The sequence below is a fragment of the Phyllobates terribilis genome, unplaced genomic scaffold (assembly GCF_046119375.1).
Source record: "Phyllobates terribilis strain yellow unplaced genomic scaffold, ASM4611937v1 Scaffold_664__1_contigs__length_860015, whole genome shotgun sequence".
Lineage (NCBI taxonomy): Eukaryota > Metazoa > Chordata > Amphibia > Anura > Dendrobatidae > Phyllobates > Phyllobates terribilis.
Window position 1 is genome coordinate 70,786 of NW_027363424.1, and position 19,413 is coordinate 90,198.

The following is a 19,413-nucleotide window of genomic DNA, read 5'->3' on the forward strand; positions in this document are numbered from 1 at the left end:
CAGCTGAAGTTTCTGGACAGATGATGTATATGCTACTAGGGAAATCTTTTTCTTCTTTTTATCCAATAGTAAGTATGTAACCTTTATAAGTATTTAACCTTAGTAACCTTTAATCTACAAAAGTGTACGCAATATCATAATATCATACTATTCCTTTGATTCTGTATTTTATCTTTCAAATTAACTATTATAAATAAAATTGCGTTATATTACAAGTGGTTGCCTTCTTTAAAGCCGTATCCGAACCTTATTGCTAAAAACTTGGCAATACAACTCCCCTCCCTCCTTGCAGACAGTAACATAAGTGATATCTTCCATCTACACTAATACAGTACAGTCTGTGTGCTCCCCTCCTCCCCTACCAATCTGTGTGATTTCTCCTTCTCTGCACACTCTGACCTGCACGCTTTCCTCCCTCTCCACACTCTGATATAGTACAGTCTGTGTGCTCTCCTCCTCCCCTACTCTCCCCTATAAGACCTCAGAGATCACACATTTTTGGACAGAACGCTATTGGAAAGTTCTCTGGAATAAATAATGAATTCTGATTGAATGCTAATAACGTTTCTTTATTCACAACATGAGCATGACTACACAATGACAGGCAGACATAATACCGCCACGTAGACGGACCTCACATGCACTCCACCACTTCTACATGTGATGAGATTATAACCATGGTCTGATGACACCAGACACAATGTATACTGATAGGAGCCGTGTCTCGATACGTGGCTGGATGACGCCTGGATCCCGGACAGACACACGTTTAGCTGTAAGTTATCTTGCAGCATCGGGCTGATGTCCAGTCGATGTTACTACACTGACAATGGCAGGTGTTCTGATTTCTGATGTCCCATGAGCCACAGGCCATCCCGCAGGAGCAAGAGAAAGGGATGAAATCTACAGGAGAAGGAAAGAGTATTATAGGAGTAATTCATTATGTGCAGGGCAGTAATCTGTGGACTGAAGAGCCACCAGCCTGTGGGTCAACTGGGAGTTTCCTGTTGCTCATGTCTAGCTCTGTGTGATGTCACTGAGGAGTTTCCTGTTGCTCATGTCTAGCTCTGTGTGATGTCACTGAGGAGTTCCCTGTTGTTCATGTCTACCTCTGTGTGATGTCACTGGGGAGTTTCCTGTTGTTCATGTCTACCTCTGTGTGATGTCACTGAGGAGTTTCCTGTTGCTCATGTCTAGCTCTGCGTGATGTCACTGAGGAGTTTCCTGTTGCTCATGTCTACCTCTGTGTGTGATGTCACTGAGGAGATTCCTCTTGCTCATGTCTACCTCTGTGTGATGTCACTGAGGGGTTTCCTCTTGCTCATGTCTACCTCTGTGTGTGATATCACTGAGGAGTTCCCTTGTGCTCATGTCTAGCTCTGTGTGATGTCACTGAGGAGTTTCCTTGTGCTCATGTCTAGCTCTGTCTATGATGTCACTGAGGAGTTTCCTTGTGCTCATGTATAGCTTTGTGTGATGTCACTGAGGAGTTTCCTGTTGCTCATGTCTAGCTCCATGTGATGTCACTGAGGAGTTCCCTTGTGCTCATGTCTACCTCTGTGTGTGATGTCACTGAGGAGTTAACTCTTGCTCATGTCTACCTCTGTGTGTGATGTCACTGGGGAGTTTCCTGTTGCTCATGTCTACCTCTGTGTGATGTCACTGAGGAGATTCCTGTTGCTCATGTCCAGCTCTGCGTGATGTCACTGGGGAGTTTCCTGTTGCTCATGTCTACCTCTGTGTGTTGTCACTGAGGAGTTTCCTGTTGCTCATGTCTAGCTCTGTGTGATGTCACTGAGGAGTTTCCTGTTGCTCATGTCTAGCTCTGTGTGATGTCACTGGGGAGTTTCCTGTTGTTCATGTCTACCTCAGTGTGATGTCACTGAGGAGTTTCCTGTTGCTCATGTCTAGCTCTCTGTGTGATGTCACTGAGGAGATTCCTGTTGCTCATGTCTAGCTCTGCGTGATGTCACTGAGGAGTTTCCTGTTGCTCATGTTTACCTCTGTGTGTGATGTCACTGAGGAGATTCCTCTTGCTCATGTCTACCTCTGTGTGATGTCACTGAGGGGTTTCCTCTTGCTCATGTCTACCTCTGTGTGTGATGTCACTGGGGAGTTTCCTGCTGCTCATGTCTACCTCTGTGTGATGTCACTGAGGAGTTTCCTGTTGCTCATGTCTACCTCTGTGTGATGTCACTGGGGAGTTTCCTGTTGCTCATGTCTACCTCTGTGTGATGTCACTGAGGAGTTTCCTGTTGCTCATGTCTACCTCTGTGTGATCTCACAGAGGAGTTTCCTTGTGCTCATGCATAGCTTTGTGTGATGTCACTGGGGAGTTTCCTGTTGCTCATGTCTACCTTTGTGTGATGTCACTGAGGAGTTTCCTGTTGCTCATGTCTACCTCTGTGTGATGTCACTGAGGAGTTTCCTCTTGCTCATGTCTACCTCTGTGTGATGTCACTGAGGAGTTCCCTTGTCTAGCTCTGTGTGATGTCACTGAGGAATTTCCTGTTGCTCATGTCTAGCTCTGTGTGATGTCACGGAGGAGTTTCCTGTTGTTCATGTCTACCTCTGTGTGTGATGTCATTGGGGAATTTCTTGCTGCTCATGTCTAGCTCTGTGTGATGTCACTGAGGAGTTTCCTTGTGCTCATGTCTAGCTCTGTCTATGATGTCACTGAGGAGTTTCCTTGTGCTCATGTACAGCTTTGTGTGATGTCACTGGGGAGTTTCCTGTTGCTCATGTCTAGCTCTGTGTGATGTCACTGAGGAGTTTCCTCTTGCTCATAGCTACCTCTGTGTGTTGTCACTGAGGAGGTTCCTGTTGCTCATGTCTACCTCTGTGTGATATCACTGAGGAGTTTCCTCTTGCTCATGTCTACCTCTGTGTGTGATGTCTCTGAGGAATTTCCTGCTGCTCATGTCTAGTTCTGTGTGATGTCACTGAGGAGTTTCCTTCTGCTCATGTCTACCTCTGAGTGATGTCACTGAGGAGTTCCCTTGTGCTCATGTCTTGCTCTGTCTGTGATGTCACTGAGGAATTTCCTGTTGCTCATGTCTAGCTCTGTGTGATTTCACTGAGGAGTTTCCTTGTGCTCATGTCTAGCTCTGTGTGATGTCACTGAGGAGTTCCCTTGTGCTCATGTCTACCTCTGTGTGTGATGTCACTGGGGAGTTTCCTCTTGCTCATGTCTACCTCTCTGTGATGTCACTGAGGAGTCTCCTCTTGCTCATGTCTACCTCTTTGTGTGATGTCACTGGGGAGTTTCCTGTTGCTCATGTCTACCTCTGTGTGTTGTCACTGAGGAGTTTCCTGTTGCTCATGTCTACCTCTGTGTGATGTCACTGAGGAGTTTCCTCTTGCTCATGTCTACCTCTGTGTGATGTCACTGAGGAGTTCCCTTGTGCTCATGTCTACCTCTGTGTGATGTCACAGAGGAGTTTCCTCTTGCTCGTGTCTACCTCTGTGTGTGATGTCACTGGGGAATTTCTTGCTGCTCATGTCTAGATCTGTGTGATGTCACTGAGGAGTTTCCTTGTACTCATGTCTAGCTCTGTCTATGATATCACTGAGGAGTTTCCTTGTGCTCATGTATAGCTTTGTGTGATGTCACTGAGGAGTTTCCTGTTGCTCATGTCTAGCTCTGTGTGATGTCACTGAGGAGTTTCCTCTTGCTCATGTCTACCTCTGTGTGATGTCACTGAGGAGTTTCCTGTTGCTCATGTCTACCTCTGTGTGATATCACTGAGGAGTTTCCTCTTGCTCATGTCTACCTCTGTGTGTGATGTCACTGGGGAATTTCCAGCTGCTCATGTCTAGCTCTGTGTGATGTCATTGAGGAGTTTCCTTCTGCTCATGTCTACCTCTGAGTGATGTCACTGAGAAGTTCCCTTGTGCTCATGTCTTGCTCTGAGTGATGTCACTGAGGAGTTTCCTTCTCCTCATATCTAGCTCTGTCTGTGAGGTCACTGGGGAGTTCCCTGTTGCTCATGTCTAGCTCTGTCTGTGAGGTCACTGGGGAGTTCACTTGTGCTCATGTCTAGCTCTGTCTGTGAGGTCACTGGGGAGTTCACTTGTGCTCATGTCTAGCTCTGTCTTTGAGGTCACTGAGGAGTTCCCTTGTGCTCATGTCTACCTCTGTCTGTGATCTCACTGAGGAGTTTCCTGTTGCTCATGTCTAGCTCTGTCTGTGATCTCACTGAGGTGTTTCCTGTTGTTCATGTCTAGCTCTGTCTGTGAGGTCTCTGGGGAGTTTCCTTGTGCTCATGTCTAGCTCTGTCTGTGAGGTCACTGGGGATTTCACTTGGGTTCATGTCTAGCTCTCTCTGTAAGGTCACTGAGGAGTTTCCTTGTCCTCATGTCTAGCTTTCTCTGTGAAGTCTCTGGGGAGTTCCCTTGAGCTCATGTCTAGCTCTCTCTGTGAGGTCTCTGGGCAGTTCCCTTGTGCTCATGTCTAGCTCTGTCTGTGAGGTCACTGGGGAGTTTCCTGTTGCTCATGTCTAGCTCTGTCTGTGAGGTTTCTGGGGAGTTCCCTTGTGCTCATGTCTAGCTCTGTCTGTGAGGTCACTGGGGAGTTCACTTGTGCTCATGTCTAGCACTGTCTTTGAGGTCTCTGGGAGTTTCCTTGTGCTCATGTCTAGGTCTGTCTGTGAGGTCTCTGGGGAGTTTCCTGTTGCTCATGTCTAGCTCTCTCTGTGAGGTCACTGAGGAGTTCCCTTGTGCTCATGTCTAGTTCTGTTTGTGATGTCACTGAGGAGCTTCCTGTTGCTCATGTCTAGCTCTGTCTTTGATGTCTTTGGGGAGTTTCCTTGTGCTCATGTCTAGCTCTGTCTGTGAGGTCTCTGGGGAGTTTCCTGTTGCTCATGTCTAGCTCTCTCTGTGAGGTCACTGAGGAGTTCCCTTGTGCTCATGTCTACCTCTGTCTGTGAGGTCACTGGGGTGTTCACTTGTGCTCATGTTTAGCACTGTCTTTGAGGTCTCTGGGGAGTTTCCTTGTGCTCATGTCTAGCTCTGTCTGTGAGGTCACTGGGGAGTTCACTTGTGCTCATGTCTAGCTTTGTCTTTGAGGTCACTGAGGAGTTCCCTTGTGCTCATGTCTACCTCTGTCTGTGATCTCACTGAGGAGTTTCCTGTTGCTCATGTCTAGCTCTGTCTGTTATCTCACTGAGGTGTTTCCTGTTGTTCATGTCTAGCTCTGTGTGTGAGGTCACTGAGGAGTTCCCTTGTGCTCATGTCTACATCTGTGTGATGTCACTGAGGAGTTTCCTTCTGCTCATGTCTAGCTCTGTCTGTGATCTCACTGAGGAGTTTCCTGTTGCTCATGTCTAGCTTTGTCTATGAGGTCACTGGGGAGTTTCCTGTTGCTCATGTCTAGCTCTCTCTGTGAGGTCACTGAGGAGTACACTTGTGCTCATGTCTAGCTCTGTCTGTGAAGTCACTGGGGAGTTCACTTGTGCTCATGTATAGCACTGTCTTTGAGGTCTCTGGGGAGTTTCCTTGTGCTCATGTCTAGGTCTGTCTGTGAGGTCTCTGGGGAGTTTCCTGTTGCTCATGTCTAGCTCTCTCTGTGATGTCACTGAGGAGTTCCCTTGTGCTCGTGTCTAGTTCTGTTTGTGATGTCACTGAGGAGTTTCCTGTTGCTCATGTCTAGCTCTGTCTTTGAGGTCTCTGGGGAGTTTTTTGTGCTCATGTCTAGCTTTGTCTATGAGGTCACTGGGGAGTTTCCTGTTGCTCATGTCTAGCTCTGTCTGTGAGGTCACTGGGGAGTTCCTTTGTGCTCATGTCTACCTCTGTCTGTGAGGTCACTGGGGTGTTCACTTGTGCTCATGTTTAGCACTGTCTTTGAGGTCTCTTGGGAGTTTCCTTGTGCTCATGTCTAGCTCTGTCTGTGAGGTCTCTGGGGAGTTTCCTGTTGCTAATGTCTAGCTCTCTCTGTGAGATCACTGAGGAGTTCCCTTGTGCTCATGTCTAGCTCTGTCTGTGAGGTCACTGGGGAGTTTCCTGTTGCTCATGTCTAGCTCTGTCTGTGAGGTCACAGGGGAGTTTCCTGTTGCTCATGTCTATCTCTGGCTGTGAGATTACTGAGGAGTTCCCTGTTGCTCATGTCTAGCTCTGTGTGTGATGTCACTGAGGAGTTTCCTATTGCTCATGTTTAGCTCTGTGTGTGATGTCACTGAGGAGTTTCCTGTTGCTCAAGTCTAGCTCTGTGTGATGTCACTGAGGAGTTTCCTGTTGCTCAAGTCTAGCTCTGTGTGATGTCACTGAGGAGTTTCCTGCTGCTCATGTCTACCTCTGTGTGATGTCACTGAGGAGTTCCTGTTGCTCATGTCTAGCTCTGTGTGATATCACTGAGCAGTTTCCTCCTGCTCATGTCTACCTCTGTGTGATGTCACTGAGGAGTTTTCTGATGCTCATGTCTAGCTCTGTGTGAGGTCACTGAGGAGATTCCTCTTGCTCATGTCTACCTCTGCATGATGTCACTAGGGAGTTTCCTGTTGCTCATGTCTACCTCTGCGTGATGTCACTAGGGAGTTTCCTGTTGTTTACGTCTAGCTCTGTGTGATGTCACTGAGGAGTTCCCTGTTGTTCATGTCTAGCTCTGTGGGATGTCACTGAGGAGTTTCCTGTTGCTCATGTCTAGCTCTGTGTGATGTCACTGGGGATTTTCCTGTTGCTCATGTCAAGCTCTGTGTGATGTCACTAGGGAGTTTCCTGTTGCTCATGTCTAGCTCTGTGTGATGTCACTGAGGAGATTCCTGTTGCTCATGTCTACCTCTGCGTGATGTCACTGGGGAGTTTCCTGTTGCTCATGTCTACCTCTGTGTGTTGTCACTGAGGAGTTTCCTGTTGCTCATGTCTAGCTCTGTGTGATGTCACTGAGGAGTTTCCTGTTGCTCATGTCTAGCTCTGTGTGATGTCACTGGGGAGTTTCCTGTTGTTCATGTCTACCTCTGTTTGATGTCACTGAGGAGTTTCCTGTTGCTCATGTCTAGCTCTCTGTGTGATGTCACTGAGGAGATTCCTGTTGCTCATGTCTAGCTCTGTGTGATGTCACTGAGGAGATTCCTCTTGCTCATGTCTACCTCTGTGTGATGTCACTGAGGGGTTTCCTCTTGCTCATGTCTACCTCTGTGTGTGTTGTCACTGGGGAGTTTCCTGTTGCTCATGTCTACCTCTGTGTGATGTCACTGAGGAGTTTCCTGTTGCTCATGTCTACCTCTGTGTGATGTCACTGGGGAGTTTCCTGTTGCTCATGTCTATGTTATGTTCTGCTACCAGAGCTAAGGAAAGAGAGGAGATCTGTCCCTACGATAGAACTCAGCTTGATCCCTACGATGTAACAGGGGACCTGATCCTGCGATCAGACCTGCTAAAGTCCTCAGCTAGTCTGTACGGAGACCTATAGATGTGGGGAAGGAATCCCTACAAGTACTAGGGACTGAGAGCAAAATGGACACCTCCTAACAGAAATAGTAGCAGACAGACGAACAAATAATAAATATAGAACACAGAGGTCCGAAGACCAAGCAAACTAACAGAGTTAGATACTGAGCACCGGCTAGCTAAAGAGTAGTAATACAATGAAGTCCAGCAAAGCCAGAAGGGCGGAGCAGGACTAAATAGGCCAACAAGGTCATGTGACCAGCAATAGAAAAAACCTAAGAGCAAGGTTCTAACAGTACCCCCCCTTCTAAGAGGATCCTCCGGATCCCCTAGGACCAGGCTTATCAGGAAATCTCCTGTGAAACGCTCTGATAAGTCTGGACGCGGAAACATCATCCGACCTCACCCATGAGTTATCCTCGGGTCCGAAACCTTTCCAGGCCACGAGATACTGCAAACTACCTCTATACCGTCTAGAATTAAGGATGCGAGAAATTTCATATTCCCCGTCCTCCACCACCGGAGGAACAGAGGCAGAGGCGTCACAATCCGACACAACAGCTTTTTTCAACAGAGAGACATGAAACACCGGATTAATTCTCCAGGAGGCAGGAACCTCCAACCTAACAGCAGATTGGTTGACAACCTGAAGCACCTTAAAGGGCCCTACAAACTTGGGACCCAATTTCTTAGAAGGAATCCTCAACCGCAGATTCCTAGAGGACAACCAAACCATGTCACCAACAGCGAACAAAACCTCCTGTCGTTTCCTATCAAAGTAGTCTTTAGATTTTCTGTTAGCCTCCTGAAGATTACCACGCACATCCGTCCAAACTCTCTCCAAATCACCGGAAAAATTCTCCTCCTCAGGCACGGCAGATACCAACTTGGAGAACGACCCAAACGACGGATGTCTCCCAGAACAACAAAAAAAAGGCGAACAACCAGCAGAAGAAGATGTATGATTGTTCAAAGCAAATTCAGCAAGTGGCAGAAACTCAGACCACCCCTCTTGATTGTCTGCCACAAAACAACGCAAGAACTGCTCAACATCCTGGTTTTTCCTTTCTGTCTGGCCATTAGATTCAGGATGATATCCGGATGAGAACGACAAATGAACTCCCAACCTGTCACAAAAGGCGCGCCAAAAACGAGCCACGAACTGAGGTCCCCTATCAGAAACAATGTCAGTAGGAACGCCATGAAGTCTGACAATTTCCTTGACAAAGGCCTTAGCGAGAGTCTTAGCGCAGGGCAGTTTGACGAAGGGAACCAAGTGACACATCTTGCTAAAACGGTCCACGACCACCCAGATGACAGTAAAACCCTCAGAGGGGGGAAGGTCAGTTATAAAGTCCATAGCCAAATGTGTCCAAGGAGCACTGGGAACCTCCAGAGGGCAAAGCAACCCCGCAGCAGGAGTATGTGAGGACTTAGATCTAGCACATATAGTACATTGACGCACCCACTTAATGACTTCCTTCTGCCATCCAGGCCACCAAAAACTGCGACTCACCAGTCTCTTGGTCTCAGAGATTCCGGGATGACCTGCCAACCGAGATTCGTGACACTCAACAAACAAATCTCTCCTAAAGGTCCCAGGCACAAACAACCTCCCATGGGGAGTGTTAGATGGGGCATTCTCCTGTGCTTTAAGAATCTCATCTTCCAAAACGGAGTCCAAAGCAGCTATCACAACACCTTCTTGTAAAATGTTCTCCTCTTTCTCAGCACCGACCATGGGAGAAAAACTGCGAGACAAGGCATCCGCCTTAACATTCTTAGTACCTGGGATGTAAGTAACGGAAAAATTAAACCGCGAGAAAAACAGTGCCCACCTAGCCTGACGGGCATTCAGGCGCTTGGCAGCATCAAGATATATCAGATTTTTATGATCCGTAAAAACCTGAACGGGAAATTCAGCACCTTCCAAGAGGTGGCGCCAGTGTTCAAATGCGAGTTTAATAGCCAATAATTCCCGATTACCAATATCGTAATTCAGTTCAGTCTCCGAAAATTTTTTTGAAAAAAAGGCACAGGGATGTACTCCATCCCCGTTATCCTGAGACAATACTGCGCCAACCCCCACAGAGGAAGTATCAACCTCAACCAAAAACGGCTTAGTCACATCAGGCTGCATAAGGATGGGAGCAGAGGTGAACCTCTCCTTGAGATACACAAAAGCTTCAATGGCCTCAGAAGTCCACTGAACCGCATCAGCACCTTTCCTGGTGAGATCAGTCAGAGGTTTGACAATAATAGAAAAATTTTTAATGAATTTTCTATAATAATTGGCGAAACCCAAAAACCTCTGTATCGACTTCAAACCAATAGGCCTAGGCCATTCCTGCACAGCTTGAACTTTCACCGGGTCCATCTCAAAACCTTCGCTGGAGATAATGTAGCCCAAAAAACTAATTCTCTGTACAGCGAACTCACATTTCTCCAGCTTAGCAAAAAGCGAATTGTCAATTAATAACTGTAATACCTCACGTATGCTCCGCCAATGAGACTCCAGATCCGGGGAATAAATCAAAATGTCATCCAAATACACAACCACATTTTTGCCGATCAAAGGTCTAAGGATGTCATTAATAAGATTCTGAAAAAATGCAGGAGCATTAGTAAGACCAAAAGGCATAACCAAATTCTCAAAATGACCCACAGGAGTGTTAAAAGCAGTCTTCCATTCGTCACCCTCCTTCATGCGCAACAGATTGTATGCCCCCCGGAGATCAATTTTAGAGAACCACTTGGCCCCCACTAACTGGTTAAACAGATCAGGAATCAATGGCAGTGGGTAAGAATTGCGTACAGTAATTTTGTTAATCTCACGAAAATCCAGACAAGGACGTAAACCGCCGTCCTTTTTTTTTACAAAAAAAAATCCAACCGCCACAGGAGACTTAGAGGGCCTAATGTGACCGGCGGCCAAACTTGTCTGTATGTATTCCTCCAAAGCCTTTCTCTCAGGAATAGTAAGATTAAATAAACGACTCTTAGGAAGAGTCGCTCCAGGGACAAATTCAATAGTACAATCATAGTCTCTATGGGGAGGCAAAACCTGCGATTCCTTCTCAGAAAAAACTCTCCAAAAATCCTGAATAGGAACAGGCAATTCCCCCCTATCCACAGCTGCAATACGCCCGTTACAACACTTGTCATAACATTTATGGCTCCAGGATTTAATTTCATTGGTAGACCAATCCAGCACAAACCAGGGCAATCCCAACACCACCGGAGAAGGCAAGTTATTCAAAACTACCAAATCCAATTTCTCATGGTGAACACCATTAATAGTGAGGGGAAATTCACAGACCTTGAGAGTAACATTCTTCAAAGGGGAGCCATCCACAGAAACCACAGCAATGGGGGATGACAAAGGTTCGGGTTTTAAATTGAGTTTTTCCAAGAATCCCCCATCAATTACATTCAGAGTAGACCCACAATCGACAAACACCCGAAATTCCATGAATTTTTCCTGAGCAATAGTGGAAGCAGCTAAAAATACACCCTTGGAATTTAAACAGGCAATACGGGCATGACTGACCATTTTTTTTTCTTTCTTCATACGAAGCACACAGCTTTTAATGAAATGACCAGAATTTCCGCAATAGAAACACAAACCTTCAGAAAATCTGCGGTCTTTTTCTTGAGAGCGAGGTGCCATCGCTCCAATCTCCATCGGTTCACCACTGTTAGTACACACATTATCATAACCAGAAACTGACATAGCAGAGGATTTGCTCTCATTAACCCTTGCACGCAGTCTCCTATCCACCCGTATAGCTAATTGCATAGCCTGTTGCAAATCTTCAGGTGTGGGATAAGCAATTAGCAGGTCTTTAACCCTTTCACTAAGCCCTGCCAGAAACAGACTCTTCAGAGCAGAATCGTTCCACCCTATTTGAGTAGACCACCGACGGAAATGAGTACAATATTTTTCCACATTACCTGATCCCTGTCTCAAATGTCTCAACTCAGTCTCAGCAGATGAGACACGGTCAGGATCATCATATAATAGCCCCAAAACAGAAAAAAAACTATCCACTGATCTAAGGCATGTATCACTAGGTAGCAAAGAAAAGGCCCACTCCTGAGGTTCTTTGCGCAAAAGTGACATTATGAACCCTACGCGCTGGGATTCATCCCCAGAGGACCTGGGTCTCAAACGAAAATACAATAAGCAAGCATTTTTAAATGAAAAAAATTCTTGGTGTTCACCAAAAAATAAATCAGGCAAACGTACCTTAGGCTCCAAGAAATGTGCTCCAGAACAGTTACTCACGTGCTGATGGAGCTCGGCCACCTCCAGAGAGAGTCCCTGCAGGCGTTTAGCCAAATCCTGAACCGACACCATGATGGAACAGAAAAATCTTTCCTTAGAGAATTTGCGGGCTGGACTTACTGTTATGTTCTGCTACCAGAGCTAAGGAAAGAGAGGAGATCTGTCCCTACGATAGAACTCAGCTTGATCCCTACGATGTAACAGGGGACCTGATCCTGCGATCAGACCTGCTAAAGTCCTCAGCTAGTCTGTACGGAGACCTATAGATGTGGGGAAGGAATCCCTACAAGTACTAGGGACTGGGAGCAAAATGGACACCTCCTAACAGAAATAGTAGCAGACAGACGAACAAATAATAAATATAGAACACAGAGGTCCGAAGACCAAGCAAACTAACAGAGTTAGATACTGAGCACCGGTTAGCTAAAGAGTAGTAATACAATGAAGTCCAGCAAAGCCAGAAGGGCGGAGCAGGACTAAATAGGCCAACAAGGTCATGTGACCAGCAATAGAAAAAACCTAAGAGCAAGGTTCTAACAGTCTACCTCTGTGTGATGTCACTGAGGAGTTTCCTGTTGCTCATGTCTACCTCTGTGTGATGTCACAAAGGAGTTTCCTTGTGCTCATGTATAGCTTTGTGTGATGTCACTGGGGAGTTTCCTGTTGCTCATGTCTACCTCTGTGTGATGTCACTGAGGAGTTTCCTGTTGCTCATGTCTACCTCTGTGTGATGTCACTGAGGAGTTTCCTCTTGCTCATGTCTACCTCTGTGTGATGTCAGTGAGGAGTTCCCTTGTCTAGCTCTGTGTGATGTCACTGAGGAATTTCCTGTTGCTCATGTCTAGCTCTGTGTGATGTCACAGAGGAGTTTCCTGTTGCTCATGTCTACCTCTGTGTGTGATGTCATTGGGGAATTTCTTGCTGCTCATGTCTAGCTCTGTGTGATGTCACTGAGGAGTTTCCTTGTGCTCATGTCTAGCTCTGTCTATGATGTCACTGAGGAGTTTCCTTGTGCTCATGTACAGCTTTGTGTGATGTCACTGGGGAGTTTCCTGTTGCTCATGTCTAGCTCTGTGTGATGTCACTGAGGAGTTTCCTCTTGCTCATAGCTACCTCTGTGTGTTGTCACTAAGGAGGTTCCTGTTGCTCATGTCTACCTCTGTGTGATATCACTGAGGAGTTTCCTCTTGCTCATGTCTACCTCTGTGTGTGATGTCACTGAGGAATTTCCTGCTGCTCATGTCTAGTTCTGTGTGATGTCACTGAGGAGTTTCCTTCTGCTCATGTCTACCTCTGAGTGATGTCACTGAGGAGTTCCCTTGTGCTCATGTCTTGCTCTGTCTGTGATGTCACTGAGGAATTTCCTGTTGCTCATGTCTAGCTCTGTGTGATTTCACTGAGGAGTTTCCTTGTGCTCATGTCTAGCTCTGTGTGATGTCACTGAGGAGTTCCCTTGTGCTCATGTCTACCTCTGTGTGTGATGTCACTGGGGAGTTTCCTCTTGCTCATGTCTACCTCTCTGTGATGTCACTGAGGAGTTTCCTCTTGCTCATGTCTACCTCTGTGTGTGATGTCACTGGGGAGTTTCCTGTTGCTCATGTCTACCTCTGTGTGTTGTCACTGAGGAGTTTCCTGTTGCTCATGTCTACCTCTGTGTGATGTCACTGAGGAGTTTCCTCTTGCTCATGTCTACCTCTGTGTGATGTCACTGAGGAGTTCCCTTGTGCTCATGTCTACCTCTGTGTGATGTCACAGAGGAGTTTCCTCTTGCTCGTGTCTACCTCTGTGTGTGATGTCACTGGGGAATTTCTTGCTGCTCATGTCTAGATCTGTGTGATGTCACTGAGGAGTTTCCTTGTGCTCATGTCTAGCTCTGTCTATGATGTCACTGAGGAGTTTCCTTGTGCTCATGTATAGCTTTGTGTGATGTCACTGAGGAGTTTCCTGTTGCTCATGTCTAGCTCTGTGTGATGTCACTGAGGAGTTTCCTCTTGCTCATGTCTACCTCTGTGTGATGTCATTGAGGAGTTTCCTTCTGCTCATGTCTACCCCTGAGTGATGTCACTGAGAAGTTCCCTTGTGCTCATGTCTTGCTCTGAGTGATGTCACTGAGGAGTTTCCTTTTCCTCATATCTAGCTCTGTCGGTGAGGTCACTGGGGAGTTCCCTGTTGCTCATGTCTAGCTCTGTCTGTGAGGTCACTGGGGAGTTCACTTGTGCTCATGTCTAGCTCTGTCTGTGAGGTCACTGGGGAGTTCACTTGTGCTCATGTCTAGCTGTGTCTTTGAGGTCACTGAGGAGTTCCCTTGTGCTCATGTCTACCTCTGTCTGTGATCTCACTGAGGAGTTTCCTGTTGCTCATGTCTAGCTCTGTCTGTGATCTCACTGAGGTGTTCCCTGTTGTTCATGTCTAGCTCTGTCTGTGAGGTCTCTGGGGATTTTCCTTGTGCTCATGTCTAGGTCTGTCTGTGAGGTCTCTGGGGAGTTTCCTGTTGCTCATGTCTAGCTCTCTCTGTGAGGTCACTGAGGAGTTCCCTTATGCTCATGTCTACCTCTGTGTGATGCCACTGAGGAGTTTCCTTCTGCTCATGTCTAGCTCTGTCTGTGAGGTCACTGGGGATTTCACTTGTATTCATGTCTAGCTCTCTCTGTAAGGTCACTGAGGAGTTTCCTTGTCCTCATGTCTAGCTTTCTCTGTGAGGTCTCTGGGGAGTTCCCTTGAGCTCATGTCTAGCTCTCTCTGTGAGGTCTCTGGGCAGTTCCCTTGTGCTCATGTCTAGCTCTGTCTGTGAGGTCACTGGGGAGTTTCCTGTTGCTCATGTCTAGCTCTGTCTGTGAGGTTTCTGGGGAGTTCCCTTGTGCTCATGTCTAGCTCTGTCTGTGAGGTCACTGGGGAGTTTCCTGTTGCTCATGTCTAGCTCTCTCTGTGAGGTCACTGAGGAGTTCCCTTGTGCTCATGTCTAGCTCTGTCTGTGAAGTCACTGGGGAGTTCACTTGTGCTCATGTCTAGCACTGTCTTTGAGGTCTCTGGGGAGTTTCCTTGTGCTCATGTCTAGGTCTGTCTGTGAGGTCTCTGGGGAGTTTCCTGTTGCTCATGTCTAGCTCTCTCTGTGAGGTCACTGAGGAGTTCCTTTGTGCTCATGTCTAGTTCTGTTTGTGATGTCACTGAGGAGTTTCCTGTTGCTCATGTCTAGCTCTGTCTTTGATGTCTTTGGGGAGTTTCCTTGTGCTCATGTCTAGCTCTGTCTGTGAGGTCTCTGGGGAGTTTCCTGTTGCTCATGTCTAGCACTCTCTGTGAGGTCACAGAGGAGTTCCCTTGTGCTCATGTCTACCTCTGTCTGTGAGGTCACTGGGGTGTTCACTTGTGCTCATGTTTAGCACTGTCTTTGAGGTCTCTGGGGAGTTTCCTTGTGCTCATGTCTAGCTCTGTCTGTGAGGTCACTGGGGAGTTCACTTGTGCTCATGTCTAGCTCTGTCTTTGAGGTCACTGAGGAGTTCCCTTGTGCTCATGTCTACCTCTGTCTGTGATCTCACTGAGGAGTTTCCTGTTGCTCATGTCTAGCTCTGTCTGTGATCTCACTGAGGTGTTTCCTGTTGTTCATGTCTAGCTCTGTGTGTGAGGTCACTGAGGAGTTCCATTGTGCTCATGTCTACATCTGTGTGATGTCACTGAGGAGTTTCCCTCTGCTCATGTCTAGCTCTGTCTGTGATCTCACTGAGGAGTTTTCTGTTGCTCATGTCTAGCTTTGTCTATGAGGTCACTGGGGAGTTTCCTGTTGCTCATGTCTAGCTCTCTCTGTGAGGTCACTGAGGAGTACACTTGTGCTCATGTCTAGCTCTGTCTGTGAAGTCACTGGAGAGTTCACTTGTGCTCATGTCTAGCACTGTCTTTGAGGTCTCTGGGGAGTTTCCTTGTGCTCATGTCTAGGTCTGTCTGTGAGGTCTCTGGGGAGTTTCCTGTTGCTCATGTCTAGCTCTCTCTGTGATGTCACTGAGGAGTTCCCTTGTGCTCATGTCTAGTTCTGTTTGTGATGTCACTGAGGAGTTTCCTGTTGCTCATGTCTAGCTCTGTCTTTGAGGTCTCTGGGGAGTTTCTTTGTGCTCATGTCTAGCTCTGTCTGTGAGGTCTCTGGGGAGTTTCCTGTTGCTATTGTCTAGCTCTCTCTGTGAGATCACTGAGGAGTTCCCTTGTGCTCATGTCTACCTCTGTCTGTGAGGTCACTGGGGTGTTCACTTGTGCTCATGTTTAGCACTGTCTTTGAGGTCTCTTGCGAGTTTCCTTGTGCTCATGTCTAGCTCTGTCTGTGAGGTCTCTGGGGAGTTTCCTGTTGCTAATGTCTAGCTCTCTCTGTGAGTTCACTGAGGAGTTCCCTTGTGCTCATGTCTAGCTCTATCTGTGAGGTCACTGGGGAGTTTCCTGTTGCTCATGTCTAGCTCTGTCTGTGAGGTCACAGGGGAGTTTCCTGTTGCTCATGTCTATCTCGGGCTGTGAAATTACTGAGGAGTTCCCTGTTGCTCATGTCTAGCTCTGTGTGTGATGTCACTGAGGAGTTTCCTATTGCTCATGTCTAGTTCTGTGTGTGATGTCACTGAGGAGTTTCCTGTTGCTCAAGTCTAGCTCTGTGTGATGTCACTGAGGAGTTTCCTGTTGCTCAAGTCTAGCTCTGTGTGATGTCACTGAGGAGTTTCCTGCTGCTCATGTCTACCTCTGTGTGATGTCACTGAGGAGTTCCTGTTGCTCATGTCTAGCTCTGTGTGATGTCACTGAGGAGTTTCCTCCTGCTCATGTCTACCTCCGTGTGATGTCACTGAGGAGTTTTCTGATGCTCATGTCTAGCTCTGTGTGAGGTCACTGAGGAGTTTCCTGCTGCTCATGTCTAACTCTGTGTGATGTCACTGAGGAGTTTCCTGATGCTCATGTCTATCTCTGTGTGAGGTCACTGAGGAGATTCCTCTTGCTCATGTCTACCTCTGCGTGATATCACTAGGGAGTTTTCTGTTGCTCATGTCTACCTCTGCGTGATGTCACTAGGGAGTTTCCTGTTGTTTACGTCTAGCTCTGTGTGATGTTACTGAGGAGTTCCCTGTTGCGCATGTCTAGCTCTGTGTGATGTCACTGAGGAGTTTCCTGTTGTTCATGTCTAGCTCTGTGTGATGTCACTGATGATTTTCCTGTTGCTCATGTCAAGCTCTGTGTGATGTCACTAGGGAGTTTCCTGTTTCTCATGTCTAGCTCTGTGTGATGTCACTGACTGGTTTCCTCTTGCTCATGTCTACCTCTGCGTGATGTCACTAGAGAGTTTCATGTTGCTCATGTCTACCTCTGCGTGATGTCACTGAGGAATTTCCAGTTGCATACTTCTAGCTCTGTGTGATGTCACTGAGTAAATTCCTGCTGCTCATGTCTACCTCTGTGTGATGTCACTGAGGAGTTTCCTGTTGCTCATGTCTACCTCTGTGTGTGATGTCACTGAGGAGATTCCTCTTGCTCATGTCTACCTCTGTGTGATGTCACTGAGGGGTTTCCTCTTGCTCATGTCTAACTCTGTGTGTGATGTCACTGAGGAGTTTCCTGTTGCTCATGTCTACCTCTGTGTGATGTCACTGAGGAGTTTCCGCTTGCTCATGTATAGCTCTGTGTGATGTCACTGAGGAGTTCCCTTGTGCTCATGTCTAGCTCTGTGTGATGTCACTTAGGAGTTTCCTTGTGCTCATGTCTAGCTCTGTCTATGATGTCACTGAGTAGTTTCCTTGTGCTCATGTATAGCTCTGTGTGATGTCACTGAGGAGTTTCCTGTTGCTCATGTCTAGCTCTGTGTGATGTCACTGAGGAGTTCCCTTGTGCTCATGTCTACCTCTGTGTGATGTCACTGAGGAGTTTCCTCTTGCTCATGTCTACCTGTGTGTGATGTCACTGGGGAGTTTCCTGTTGCTCATGTCTACCTCTGTGTGATGTCACTGAGGAATTTCCTGTTGCTCATGTCTACCTGTGTGTGATGTCACTGAGGAGTTTCCTCTTGCTCATGTCTACCTCTGTGTGATGTCACTAAGGAGTTCCCTTGTGCTCATATCTACCTCTGTGTGATGTCACTGAGGAGTTTCCTCTTGCTCATGTCTACCTCTGTGTGTGAGGTCACTGGGGAATTTCTTGCTGCTCATGTCTAGCTCTGTGTGATGTCACTGAGGAGTTTCCTTGTGCTTATGTCTAGCTCTTTGTATGATGTCACTGAGGAGTTTCCTTGTGCTCATGTATAGCTTTGTGTGATGTCAATGGGGAGTTTCCTGTTGCTCATGTCTACCTCTGTGTGTGATGTCACTGAGGAGTTTCCTGTTGCTCATTTCTACCTCTGTGTGATATCACTGAGGAGTTTTCTCATGCTCATGTCTACCTCTGTGTGATGTCACAGAGGAGTTCCCTTGTGCTCATGTCTACCTCTGTGTGATGTCACTGAGGAGTTTCCTCTTGCTCATGTCTAGCTTTGTGTGATGTCACTGAGGAGTTCCCTTGTGCTCATGTCTACCTCTGTGTGATGATACTGGGGAGTTTCCTGTTGCTCATGTCTACCTCTGTGTGTGATGTCACTGAGGAGTTTCCTGTTGCTCATTTCTACCTCTGTGTGATGTCACTGAGGAGTTTTCTCTTGCTCATGTCTACCTCTGTGTGATGTCACTGAGGAGTTCCCTTGTGCTCATGTCTATCTCTGTGTGATGTCACTGAGGAGTTTCCTGTTCCTCATGTCTAGCTCTGTGTGATGTCACTGGGGAGTTCCCTTGTGCTCATGTCTAGCTCTGTCTGTGAGGTCACTGAGGAGTTTCCTGTTGCTCATGTCTACCTCTGTGTTGTCACTGAGGAGTTTCCTGTTGCTCATGTCTACCTCTGTGTGATGTCACTGAGGAGTTTCCTCTTGCTCATGTCTACCTTTGTGTGATGTCACTGAGGAGTTCCCTTGTGCTCATGTCTAGCTCTGTGTGATGTCACTGAGGAGTTTCCTGTTCCTCATGTCTAGCTCTGTGTGATGTCACTGGGGAGTTCCCTTGTGCTCATGTCTATCTCTGTCTGTGAGGTCACTGAGAAGTTTCCTGTTGCTTATGTCTACCTTTGTGTTGTCACTGAGGAGTTTCCTGTTGCACATGTCTACCTCTGTGTGATGTCACTGAGGAGTTCCTGTTGCTCATGTCTAGCTCTGTGTGATGTCACTGAGGAGTTTCCTTTTGCTCATGTCTACCTCTGTGTGATGTCACTGAGGAGTTTCCTGATGCTCATGTCTAGCTCTGTGTGAGGTCACTGAGGAGATTCCTCTTGCTAATGTATACCTCTGCGTGATGTCACTAGGGAGTTTCCTGTTGTTTACGTCTAGCTCTGTGTGATGTTACTGAGGAGTTCCCTGTTGCTCATGTCTAGCTCTGTGTGATGTCACTGAGGAGTTTCCTGTTGTTCATGTCTAGCTCAGTGTGATGTCACTAGGGAGTTTCCTGTTGCTTACGTCTAGCTCTGTGTTATGTCACTGAGAAGATTCCTGTTGCTCATGTCTACCTCTGTGTGATGTCACTGAGGAGATTCCTGTTGCTCATGTCTACCTCTGTCCATGATGTCACTGAGGAGTTTCATGTGGCTTATGTCTACCTCTGTGTGATGTCGCTGAGGATTTTCATGTTGCTCATGTCAAGCTCTGTGTGATGTCACTAGGGAGTTTCCTGTTGCTCATGTCTAGCTCTGTGTGATGTCACTGAGGAGTTTCCTGT

General features: G+C 47.1%; 1 protein-coding gene across 2 annotated transcripts in view; it reads right to left on the reverse strand.

Moving 5' to 3' along the window:
• Positions 1–550: 550 nt before the first annotated feature.
• LOC141235431 (resistin-like) overlaps positions 551–19,413 on the reverse strand; it is a 74,019-nt gene continuing 55,156 nt past the window's right edge. Inside the window, exon 4 of one of the 2 annotated variants that reach the window (XM_073668113.1) lies at positions 551–903. In XM_073668113.1, coding sequence (XP_073524214.1) covers positions 770–903 — 134 coding nt within the window. In that variant the 3' untranslated portion in view covers positions 551–769. The remainder of the gene's footprint in view (positions 904–19,413) is intronic. The other variant, XM_073668112.1, reaches the window with a different exon arrangement.